The 12,111-nt window shown below is 36.6% G+C and overlaps 1 protein-coding gene across 4 annotated transcripts in view; it reads left to right on the forward strand.

The window, feature by feature from the left end:
• The window catches only part of HACE1 (HECT domain and ankyrin repeat containing E3 ubiquitin protein ligase 1), a 44,087-nt gene that overhangs the window by 16,249 nt on the left and 15,727 nt on the right, over positions 1 to 12,111 (forward strand). For 3 of the 4 annotated variants that reach the window (XR_003074228.3, NM_001278155.2, XM_015284530.3), the window contains 8 exons: positions 2,354 to 2,600; positions 6,031 to 6,368; positions 7,395 to 7,463; positions 8,135 to 8,222; positions 9,090 to 9,201; positions 9,290 to 9,387; positions 9,579 to 9,666; positions 10,780 to 10,929. Coding sequence is in view for 3 of the 4 variants with exons in the window: in NM_001278155.2 (NP_001265084.1) it covers positions 2,354 to 2,600; positions 6,031 to 6,368; positions 7,395 to 7,463; positions 8,135 to 8,222; positions 9,090 to 9,201; positions 9,290 to 9,387; positions 9,579 to 9,666; positions 10,780 to 10,929 (1,190 nt within the window). In the remaining variant the exon portion in view is untranslated. The remainder of the gene's footprint in view (positions 1 to 2,353; positions 2,601 to 6,030; positions 6,369 to 7,394; positions 7,464 to 8,134; positions 8,223 to 9,089; positions 9,202 to 9,289; positions 9,388 to 9,578; positions 9,667 to 10,779; positions 10,930 to 12,111) is intronic. The other variant, XM_015284529.4, reaches the window with a different exon arrangement.

Below are 12,111 nucleotides of genomic sequence, written 5' to 3' on the forward strand. Positions count from 1 at the left end.
GTGATTTATTTATTTATTTTTTTAAAGTAAGTTTAACGTAGCTATGTCATCTTTAGAAAGGGAAACTTTTTAGCCAGCTATCATTATTACTTCCCAGCCCCTCTTCTTTTTTCCTCACAACTTTTCTTTAGTTTCTGCATGCTTTCCTGGTATGCCTGAGAAGAATTTTTGTTTTTTTTTCAGGCACTTGAATGGTGCCTGCTGGCTCTGGTTGTCTTCCATGGTTACTAATACATGTACGAAAGCACCTGTACTGCACCAAAACAAAAATAGCATCAACAGTGTGCTATCTCAGCAGTGCAAGTAGCAGTTAGTTGAAGAAGCATGTAAAATAGGCAAGTGTGTTTTCCTAGTACGCTTTACTAATTTTTGTGGCATCTGTTAAAGGCAGTTTGTGCAAAACACCTCATCTGTAATGTGTCGGAACTTCAAATGTGTTTAATGTAAATTGAACTGATGATTTTGCATTTCTATTTGATTTATTACTGTTATTGCTCCATTATATTGAGCAACATTCTCTCAGTATGGCTGTAGAAACAGACTGTAGAAACAGCTTGTACATGTCTCAGAATATGAGCTGCTATGTGCTTCTGTAGTTGCTGAATGTGAATTGCCTAGCTCAGGCTGAAGACAAATTAGAAGCATTCTGTTGCTTGGGCTGGCATTTCTGGAGATGCTTGTACTGAGGGTGTCCTGCAGGCTCTTACTCACTTCTTTCAGTGTTTTTTTTTTTGTTTGTTTGTTTTTTAAGGTTTGAGTTGCTTTAAAAAATTTGCCTGCAGAGCACTGAGGAAAGCTTTATTCAGAAGTATAATTAGTTGCTTGAGTTTAGGTAGATTGAAACCAGCTGTGAATTAGCAAAATCAGTAATTGCATCAGAGGCGTGCAGCATCCTATAAGGGTGTCAATCTTCTGGTGTGTATTGATCTTATAGTTAGAAAGCAAGTACTTCAAGGATAAAACTAAATGTATACTTCCTTATAAATATGCATGTGTATCAGAATGGTTTGGGTTGGAAGGTACCTTTAAGAGCATCCAGTTCCAACCTCCTTCTGTGGGCAGGAACATTTTCCGCCGGATCAAGTTGCCCATGGTCCCATCCAACCTGGCTCTGAACGCTTACAGGAGTGGAACATCCACAACTTCTCTGGGTATCCTGTTCCCATGCCTCACCACCCTATGAGGAAGGAGTTTCATCCAAATATTTAATTTAAATTTCCCCTCTTTTGGTTTAAAGCAATTATCCCTTGCCCAGTTGGTACCCTGCCCAATAAAGAGTCCCTCCCCATCTTTCCAGTAGATCCCCTTTAAGTACTGGAAGGCTGTAATGAGGAGCCTTCTCTTTTCCAGTCTGAACATCACCCTTCTTCTCACAAGAGGGGCTTTGGACTCACTCCAACAAAGATGGTCAGAGGGCCAGAGTAGGGCTACAAGTCCACATCCAGCTGATGATGTTGGGTCCTCAGGCCTGGATGAGGTACTCGAGGTGGGTCTCACAAGGGCAAGCAAGAGGGGCAGTCACCTCCCTTGTCCTGCTGGCTACCCCTCTTTTGATGAAGCCCAGGGCACAGCTGGCTTTCTAGGCTGCAAGCACACATTGTTGGCTCATGCCCAGTTTCTCATCCACTAGCACCGCCAAGTCTTTTTCCAAAGGGCTGCTCTCACAGCTGTGTAGATTTCAGTAAAAGAAATTTTAATTTCTTGCAGTTTTGTGTACGTGTTCAGGATTGACAAATTCTTACCTCTTGGGATTTAAATCAAAACAAAGTAAAGTTTGAATAAGAGTATTCCGCTTGTGCACAAACTCATGAGTGTCTCCAATTCTACGCTGTGTTTGTGGTGAAGGAGTTCTTATAGATTTCAATGTTGGCCAGTTAATAAAGCATACAACTTATATATATTAAATACATAAGTAAAAACACAATGCTCTTATGTTGTATCTTCTAGGTCACTTGTTTTCCTTGAGTAAAACAGTGACATTTATCATCCTGACCCCTTAGCTGATTAAGGTAATTAATAGAGATTTAGGACAGGAGTTAGGTTATGGATGAGCTGTGGTGGTATATCTGATTAATCGTTACAGTTTTACCGTTATATGTGATTCTCTTCTGGAACTAAAAATACTTTCAACTGGTTAACCCAATTTGTTTCATACATTGAGATCTTTACTGTAATAAGCTGGATTTCTTACCCATGACCCGTGCAGGAAGTAAAAGTTCAAATATATTAGGGTTTAAAGACAAGGACTTTTTTTTAGTGTGTGTCAGACCTTAACATTAGATTGCTTACTCCTTAATATACTTCTTCGTTTTGTCTAGGAAAAGAAACTTAAATATTCCATTTTTTCCCTCAGCTTGTCAAGTAATTATGAAGCTCAAATGAAGAGTCTCTTAAGGATCGTGAGGATATTTTGCCATGTGTTTCGCATTGGCCCATCCTCTCCCAGTAATGGAAATGACATGGGCTACAATGGAAATAAAACTCCAAGAAGTCAGGTGTTCAAGGTCAGAAAAGTATATGATGTTGTTAGGAAGATAGACGTTAAAGAGATGAATTTCACAAAGCATGCATTCATTAATCAGACATCTCATGAACAGGAAGTAAGTTTGGTTGATGTCCCTATCCCTTCTTAAGTTAAGCCTGACTCTTTCCTTTTGTTCAGTTATTTTTTCCACTGAATTCATTTAAACATTAATGCACATTTCACTTTATTATTTATGTTTATTTCTTGTTTGATTTTGATGTATTATTTATTAGATGTTAAAAATTTAGTTCTCAACTGGTCTTGGTAAACTTTGGTTTTATTTTAAATATTTTATTTAAGAATATAGCAATCTCAAAATGTGGAGTTCTTAATTTCTGATCTGTTTATTGTTTTCACTCTGATCGTGATTTTTTTTTTTTTTCCCTCAAGTTATTCTTGAAAGTTACTATTATATGCTTTAAAATGTACAGCTTACTACTTCCCTTGAAAGGTTCTTGATTTATAGCTGCTTTCAAAAATGTGCTTTAGGCTCTTGCCATTTAGGTGTTTAATTTCTAAAGTTTTCTTAAATACTTGTTCGTGAGGAATCCTGTCAAAAACTGTATCTTTACTTTCTCTAAAGCAGTCTCAGTTTCCTGCATGCCACTGCGTTGGGACTATAATTGATAAGCTATTCGGAACACCTAAAGAATAACAGCTGGAAGATGGTCTTTTTTTTTCTTTTCTGTTTTTCTTTCTACTTTCATCCTCTTGATGGCACAGTTCATATCACCAAATTTGGAAGCCAATGATTAAATGATGGGAATATTCCTTAACCTTCATGTTTCTATCAGGTGTTCTAAAAATGGGGTATTTTGAAATTACTGCATTTTTTTGTGTGTGTGATCTGATAAGTTTATCAGATTATTTCTTGTGAATTTTAAACAGAGCTATGTTAATAAGTTCATGAAAGATGACAATCTAATTACAGCTATGTTTAGTTATTTAGCTTAATTTTTGATTAAGTTTCTTTCTTCGGAAGGAAGAAAGACATCAGAATATTTGGAAAACAGATTTTTCCTATAAAAAAAAAAAAAAGAAACTAGTTTTAATAACATTCATTTGTATCATCAGTGTAAGACTAGAGCTTGAGTGTGAAAAACACTGTGTGCAAAATGTAATGCATCATACTGTATGCAGTGTCATATTTGTCCTTTAGGGTTACTCATTAAAACGTGTTGAACTAAATTGGCACTCTGTGAATTTAACCACATTTTCATTCCTTTTTAAAAAACAAAGCCTTACCCAAATCACAAGAACGATTTTATTAAAAACACCATTTTTTAGTGCTTTAACTGAAAACTGGTTTGAATGTGCCAGATCAAACAACAAGCGGATGATGCTAAACTCAGCTAATAGAGAAATACTTGTGGTGAGAAGGTTGGACAGATATTGTTACCTTTCTTCTTTTTTTTCTTGAGAGTAATTTAACTTTACCTTTTCTTCTGGCTTATAGACTAAAATAGAAAGAACTTTCTCTTCAACTGGATATCATTTCAAAACTCAAAAAAAAAAAAAAAAATTAAAATAGCACAATTTGTGAAGGAAGCTGTATTTCAGCAAAGTTACCTACCTGTGTGGCCATACTATGTTATGTACTTGGAATGGTTTCTCCATTTGGTTTGTAGATTAGTCTTACGCAGTAAACTAATATTACCTAACTGGCACAGCTGGCCCAGAAAATATCAGTAATTGTAAGTTCTGTAAAAACAAATTTAATGTCATTTTAATGAAAGAGAAGAGTATATACTGTTCTTGGTGAGCTAACAAAGCAAAACATTCACGAGGATTTAAAATTTATGCTTGTTACTTTTTAATTTATTTTAGAAATTCTAAAACTTGAGCAGCTCCTCTTTAGGGCCAATGCTTTCTTTCTCCATGATATTAAATTTTGGAGTAAAAAATGTAAAATAATTGATGAGAATTTGTTCTGGTTTAGGACTGGAGTACATTGGTCTGGCAATGCAGTTTTAATCTTAGTTGCAGTTGGATTAGCCTTTTCTTTTCTGGATGTGCAATAACTGGATAGTTACTACAAGATGAGACAATTCTCGGTCCATTGATTGACTTCCCTTTCTCTTTTATTATTACTTTCCCTTTCTTTCTTCTTTTGTTCTTTCTTTGAGAATATGATGCTGGGGACTCCTCACTCCTTTCAGCAGAGGGGAAAGCTCCTCATTGTATCTCTATATTATAATGTTGGTAATTGTTGTAGTGGTATTTGAAGAGACCTGGGAGTTGTCTGTCTTCAGTGATACTATCATCACCAGCACTTTCTTCAAATGCTGTTTATTTGAACAAGTAAAGACCTATAGATATTGTATTCTACTGTATAGGATGCTAATTATTTGTCCAATACTGTCTCCTTTTGAGAATGGATTGGGAAACTTTCATTTGGGGATGTTGTTGGGGTACCAGTGACAGGAGTTCTGTCTTCTGATACCCCTGTGAGATACACAGAGGAATATTTTCAGGTGCTGCTGACTTCTTTTTTTTTCCTTTCTTCTGAACACTTTCCCTTTATGTTCAAATAGGTCTGTGCTTGATGACTTTTAAAAAGCTGATGCAAAAACATGCATCACACTTTTGCTTTTGGAATATTATGGATGACTTCAGTAAAAAATATCTCCCTCTACTTGTAGTAGAGTGTCCCACAAGTGTAGAATGTACACTTGTGAAGTGTCCACTTAAGCAGCAATAAGGAGTGGCGCAGTTGGACCTCATGTTTTTGAAATGCCTGTGAGGAAGCCACAAGTGTCTCAGCTCTTCCCATCCTCTGCTGTAGGCCTGCACCTGAGAGCAAATGTGTAACATTGCAATCATGCCAGGTTTTCATTATGTTGGTAGTGAGCAAAGAGTGACTTTGTTCAAATGAAATGCATAGCTTTACAAATTGTTGGGACGACCGACTAATATTATTTTTATTTCATAAAGGTATTAGTGACCCCTAATCTGAGACATCTTGGGATACTGTCAAAATGAGCTGTGATCTCATGCTGTGCATAAAGCGCAATTTACTAGACACATGTATTGATCTGAATCTTTGGCTCTGTTTAGGGTTTGCTCCATCCACCTTGTGTGGGAAGCTTTTTAGACCAGGACCTTAAGAAAGCACTGATGAGCTCTTAGTCTTAAAACTAGAGGTGTGCATTACTGTCTTTGGCTGAATGCAGCTGTTGGGCAGAGCTGTGCTGTGTAAGAACAGTGAAGCCAAACTGTGTTGAACAGTTCAGTGTCTGACCCTTCTTTAAATTGTTTTACCTTTGTTTCATCTCCTCCTTGACTGTTTTCACTCTGTATGAAATTTTCTCTTTGTGCTCTGTGGCTACAAGTAGAGAATTTTTAGGAATATTTTAGCCTTATGTCTAACATGACTTCTGAAGTATTATTTAGAACTTTTAAATGTGAGTGATGTTTATTCGCCTTAATATTAACGGTGTGATGATCATATTATCTAATGTGAACATGTTCTTTTTTTGTCTTTTTTTTGGTGTATTTTATTGCAGCCACTAGAACTGCTGTGGCACTCATTAGACGAATGGCTAGTTCTTATAGCCACAGAGCTGATGAAAAACAAAAGGGACTCTGCCAACATTACTTCTATTTTGCTGAAACAAAAAGGACCAGATCACCAGGATGCTACTCCTACGCCTTCCTTTGCCGCTGCAGGAACAGAGAGCAGAAAAGAGCTATCCACTGACACAGGGGACTCAAAGACATATGAAGTTGCGGGGAAGCAGGAAGCTTATGCTGATTGCCAGGATGTTATCTCCATGACAGCAAACAGGCTAAGTGCTGTCATTCAAGCATTTTATATGTGCTGCTCCTGTCAGATGCCTCAGGGGTAAGGAGGATACTGTTCGTTAGCTAAGCTATTACATTTTTAAAATCATATATGCTTTCTTGGAAGAGTGTTGGTGCTGACCAAATGATATTAATGGCAGTGAAGGGCATACTTCCTGATGCTTTCATTAGTTCAATTATTTGATTTTTTTTTTCCTGCTTTAATGACACCAAATGGCGTAGCAAATTTTACTTAATGCTGTTGATAACTTCATTGGAGCAGGTTTCATATTGACTGTCTCTTTTTAATCATGGGGGATACATGCAGGAAATATAGTTTTGATCTCTTGAAATTTAGCTGTTTCTGCTGTTGGTTCTTAGTGTGAAAATATCCCTAAGTTTAATGTGATTATCCCACAACAACTATAATTGATCTCAGAAGAAATGCAGATCGTGTATGAAAATGACAGCTCGGGCAGGACTCATTTGGCTGTATTGCAGAAGTTTTCAAAAGAAGCCTTTCATCTTAAAATAACACTCACTTGGAATTCTGCCCCAGGTTAGCAAGTATTATTTTGTGTGGAACAGACATGACATAACTTATGTAAATTAGATACCATCAGTGTCTGGTTTAAAACAAAGTGTCTCCTCTGTAGCTGAGGTCTTAGTGTGTCCGGGCTTGCTTCTGTCTGTTAAGTGAACTTGCAAGGAAAAAATCCTTTGACCCTCCTGAGTGAAGGGTTAGGTAAGTATGGAGATTTGATCCAGGTCCCTGAGTGTGCTGTGGGACTTTTAGCTAACGAACAGGCATATAGAACAATGTGCATATATGTTGTATATAATAATAGTCCTTCTGTATATGTGTTTCCATTGTATTGAAAGCTGGGAGAATTCAACAGAGAAATGCGTGTCTTCATATTCTTTAATGCTTCTGAGTGTTTTGTTTAATGACTGAGTAGTTAAAAACCAACGGTTTTTATTTGTGTAACATTGTATTAAAAAATAGAATGCAGTAACATATGTAATTGAAATTCTTTTCTGCTTCATTAAATAATTTCATCAATATCTTATGCTTTTTTTTGAACAGGATGACGTCACCTCGTTTTATAGAATTTGTTTGTAAACACGATGATGTCCTTAAGTGTTTTGTTAACCGGTAAGCTTAGAGGAACGTGCAGTTCCTAATTTGTTTGTTTATTTTCTGTCCAATATGGTCCAACCTCATATACTTTTTCTTCTTACAGATTTGTGTTTTGAGGTTTTTGTTTTGACATATGGAGCATACGCACTCTTGGTCTTTCCAAACACACTTTAGTCCTTCCAAATTTGGGAGAGTAAATATTAATGATTCAGAGTTCAGGCTTAGATGAATTCTTCTGCATTTGTAAACAAACCTTCTGTAAGATTTGGTGAGATTTTGTGAACAAAATCTTTTTCACAGAGCAACAGAGTAATTTTTTTTTTAATAGGTTATTGCCTCCTCTGTTTTTCCAAGCCTACTCTTCTGAGTTGAATGCCAACTTTCGTGCTTACTCAAATGTGTTATATGTAGTGACTTCTGGTCACTATCTTAGTGCATTTGGTTGTTCTCAGTGTTTTTCAGGTTATGCCCAGCTCATAAGTATGTCTTCTATTTGTATAAAGGATGAGGTGGCTTAAGTCATTTGGAAACAAGCTTTAATGAAAACGTTATGATAAAGAAGGGTCTGTTGAAACTGTTCTATAGGAGTAATTGCGCTGGCTCTTTAAGTAGCCTTAATGTGTCATAAAGCATTATTGTTAGATCTCTGACCAGCGGACTTCTAACTCAAAGTATTTTTCTTTCAGGAATCCCAAAATCATTTTTGATCACTTTCATTTCCTTCTTGAGTGTCCTGAACTAATGTCCAGATTTATGCACATCATAAAGGCTCAGGTAAATGTCAAGAGAGATTTTGCTACAATTTCTATGAATATAAGAGAGTTGGGTTTTTTAGCTTGTTTGTTTTTAAAATCCACTGGGGGAAGATAGAAGAATTGTGTCCTCCAGTGCTTCTGAATCTGAGATACTCTAAGATAAGTTAAACAGAAAAAAAGACAGAGGATGAATACACAATTATTAGTTGATTTTGCCACAGTTACTTAGTGGGAGCTCCTTCAGTGAAATGTTGTTTCCTCCTGTTTGATTAATTGTGAGTGGGCGTGGTGTGTTTTTTTCTGCAAAGTAAAATCCTGATGTCTTGTATAACCTAAGCACACTTAATGGTTTTATGTGGGATGTGAATTCTAGACCAAAAAGCTACTCTACAGAAGACTACTGCAGCTAAGTGGGAAAAATAGCAGGCAAACTTCAGTGTGAAAGTCTGATTTATGCAACACTTCCCCATTTTGACATTGTTGCCCTTTCCTCATCCCAAAATACTTCCTACCTTATTAAGATGGTACTAAGTAACTCAGCGCATCTCAAAATGAATGTGTGTAGTTATTTTAATTATGTAGTGTGCATAACCATTTTCACAGAAGTGTAGAACAGTTGAGATTTGACAGAGCCTCTGGGTCCATCTGTCCAAAGCCCAGCTCAAGCAGGGACTCCCAAAGCAGGATGCCCAGACCCATGTCCAGGTGGCTTTTGAAGGGAAGTCCACAACCTCCCTGGGCAACCTATGCCAGTGCTCCATCACCTGCACAGTAAAGAAGTGTTGCCTGATGTTTAGATGTAATGATGTTTCCTTGTCATGTTTGTGAAGAAGGAACTATCTAGTTGAATGCATCTGTGTAATGTTGTTTACCTTTTGCTTTGTAGCCATTTAAAGATCGTTGTGAATGGTTCTATGAACATCTGCATTCAGGGCAACCAGACTCAGACATGGTGCACAGACCTGTCAATGAAAATGACATCCTTCTGGTTCACAGAGGTATTATTTTAAACAGAATTGGATGTCTCTGAAGTACATTGGAATAAAATGAATTAATGCTTAAAATTAATTGATGCTTTATATTTAGATTCTATTTTTAGGAGTAGCTGTGAAGTTGTCTCTAAAGCAAATTGTGCAAAACTAAAGCAAGGGATTGCTGTGCGATTTCACGGAGAAGAAGGCATGGTGGGTAAAATTGCATGGTTTTCCTTTATGCGATATATAGAAAAACTAATCCTGTTTTTCATGAGTATTGTTTAGCATGAAATCCAAATTTAAAATAACTTTTGTACTTTCATTAAGAAATGTGTAGTTATCTACCTTAACTGGCAGTAAAAGCTCTAGGTACTAATATGTTTTATTCTTTTGACATGCAGGGACAGGGTGTGGTGCGTGAGTGGTTTGATATCTTATCCAGTGAAATAGTTAACCCAGATTATGCCTTATTTACCCAGTCAGCTGATGGTATGTCTCTGCTTTTTTTTTTTTTTGTTGTTGTTGCCTAATTTTAGGGTAATGAAAGCATTTTTATCATGAGATTCACTTAATTGATGGCAGATTCTAAGATTGTTACTTATTAAAAGTGAAACTGACAATTATATTCGTGTGTAGAGAAGTGATCTGTTCAACATGTATTTTTAAAACTACAGGTGAATTCTATTTAATTTGAAGTTTCTTTAAATTTTTTCCTCTTTTGTAAGAGGAGAATGAATTGTTGGTTTTAATGAATCCATGCTATTTAATGATTCCATTCTATTTCTATCTGGTATTAGAGGAACATAATGCTTTGACAGCAGTATAGAAAGTGTTTCCCTTTCTTCTGCAGCTTTAAGGGAGCTGTAGAGATATTTTTTCATTTCTCTTTAGAAAACCACAAAGTCAAGCAGTTCACTTCTGTGGTAAAATGATCTGTTAGACCTATGGAGACCACCTTGTATTTGACTTTTTGTCTTCTAGGCACTTCATACACAGCAAATCTTTATCAATAAAAGATTTCATATCAGCAGCAGTAATAAACATTTTGCCTTCTGGCTTAAAAAGTCTTAGGGAGTGGCAAGGATATCAGTCAACAGCAGAAGCATAGATCAGTTTCTGAAAGTTAAAAGGACAAGTTCAGGGATGTCTGTGTGAGATGGTCTCTTCCAAGAAGACCAAGACTGGACAGCCTGCTGCGTGCATCTGCCTGGATCCAGATGAAAGGAAGTGAATGTATTCTGATCTTTCCTGTGAGCTTGTTCACAAGTTTATAGAAGCATGGCCCATGAGAGTGAGCAAAGGTGCAGGTAGAAGTGGAAGACCAAGCTCAGCAGATTGTGCTTACCCTTTTGTTGATGATAATTATTTCAGGGTGTTGCCTTGGAGAGTGGTTGAGCAGTATCACTGTAGTAATATGATGTCATTACACTGTAATACATTTTTCTTCTCTCTTTCTGACATGAACAGAAAAAATACCAACCATCCAAAACTCCAAAATAAAACTTTGTTTTCAAATAGTTAATGTGATTGACAAATACAAACTTCATTTAAAGAAGATATATAGATAAAATAACAAAATCCAATTATGTTCTTATGTTATAGGAACAACCTTCCAGCCAAACAGCAACTCTTCTGTAAACCCAGATCATTTGAACTACTTCCGCTTTGCAGGCCAGATCCTGGGATTAGCTCTCAATCACAGGCAGCTGGTGAACATTTACTTCACAAGATCATTCTACAAGCATATTCTTGGTATGGTTTCATTAAAATCCTATTTATTACTTGTAACAATTGTCTGAGCAGTAATTTTTTTCCTTTTTACTTCTGTATGTGTTGAAAGTGCAAAGAATCTTGCTAATCTTTTGTGTTTATCAAAAATGCAGCATACTATGGCAGTGATTACTGTTTTGTACTGAGTTTCTCTTATAAACTACCACATCATGCAGAATGTCCTTTCTTCTGGAGTGCTATTCCTTAGTCATCTTTGGAGGTATAAGATAGCTTGTTGTTTTACTTTTCCTCAACAACATGGATAAGGAGTCTTACTTTTCCTGAAGAACCACTCCTTACTTTAAACCCTAGCAAGATGTTCAGATTGTTTAGATCTCATTCTGATTTTCTACAATCAGCCTGTTTATCTGCAGTCTTTTTGTGATAATTGCTGAATCTGGGATAGGTTGTCTCTTAACTTCAGATTTACTGTTTCCTAAAAGTTTTTGGGGAACACTACACTCTGATGATGCAGATACCTTTCTCAAGGTCTTCTTGCATGAGAATAGGGTTAACTTCTACTTCTCTCCCTTGGATCTGCTTTATGCTGTGTGACTGTGCGCTGGGCAAGAAGTAATGGAAGGCTGAAGCAGCACCAAATTGGCAACGACCCATTAGACTTCCATAGTAAATGTTCCTTCACATGATAAAAGGGTTCTGAAATAGACATTTCTTTGTATGGTGCAGTTTGATGCTGACTTAAGGATTGGCCTCTCATCAAGAGATTCCTCTATATGAGGAGAAGAACGACATTTAGAGGATAATCTCCATGTGTTGTATTCAGAAATGGGAATCATTTTAGTGCTGTTTGCTCACATGTTTTGAGAATAGTCAGGTGTTGATCTTGTGACCTCTGTTGGAGATGACTACTGATTAATTTGATTTTTTTTTTCTAGTTTGAATTGATTTGTGATTACATACTAGCTTTGCTGGTTTCTGAATTGACAGGATGACCTGGTGGTTTGTTTCTTTTTTTTCCCCTCTATTTTGCAATAGTATCCTGTTCTTGTAGTCTGAATTTAAAGATGTCTGCCACTTCCGAAATTTAAGTTTGTCTCAGGTTACCAGGCTTGTTCTTTTGCTTCTTACTCATCCACAGGATGTTTTTCCTGAAGTGAGCAATTAGCACAGTATGTAAATCAGCTGTTGGCAGCATCTCTTCTA

The sequence above is a fragment of the Gallus gallus genome, chromosome 3 (genome assembly GCF_016699485.2).
Source record: "Gallus gallus isolate bGalGal1 chromosome 3, bGalGal1.mat.broiler.GRCg7b, whole genome shotgun sequence".
Taxonomy (NCBI): Eukaryota; Metazoa; Chordata; class Aves; order Galliformes; family Phasianidae; genus Gallus; species Gallus gallus.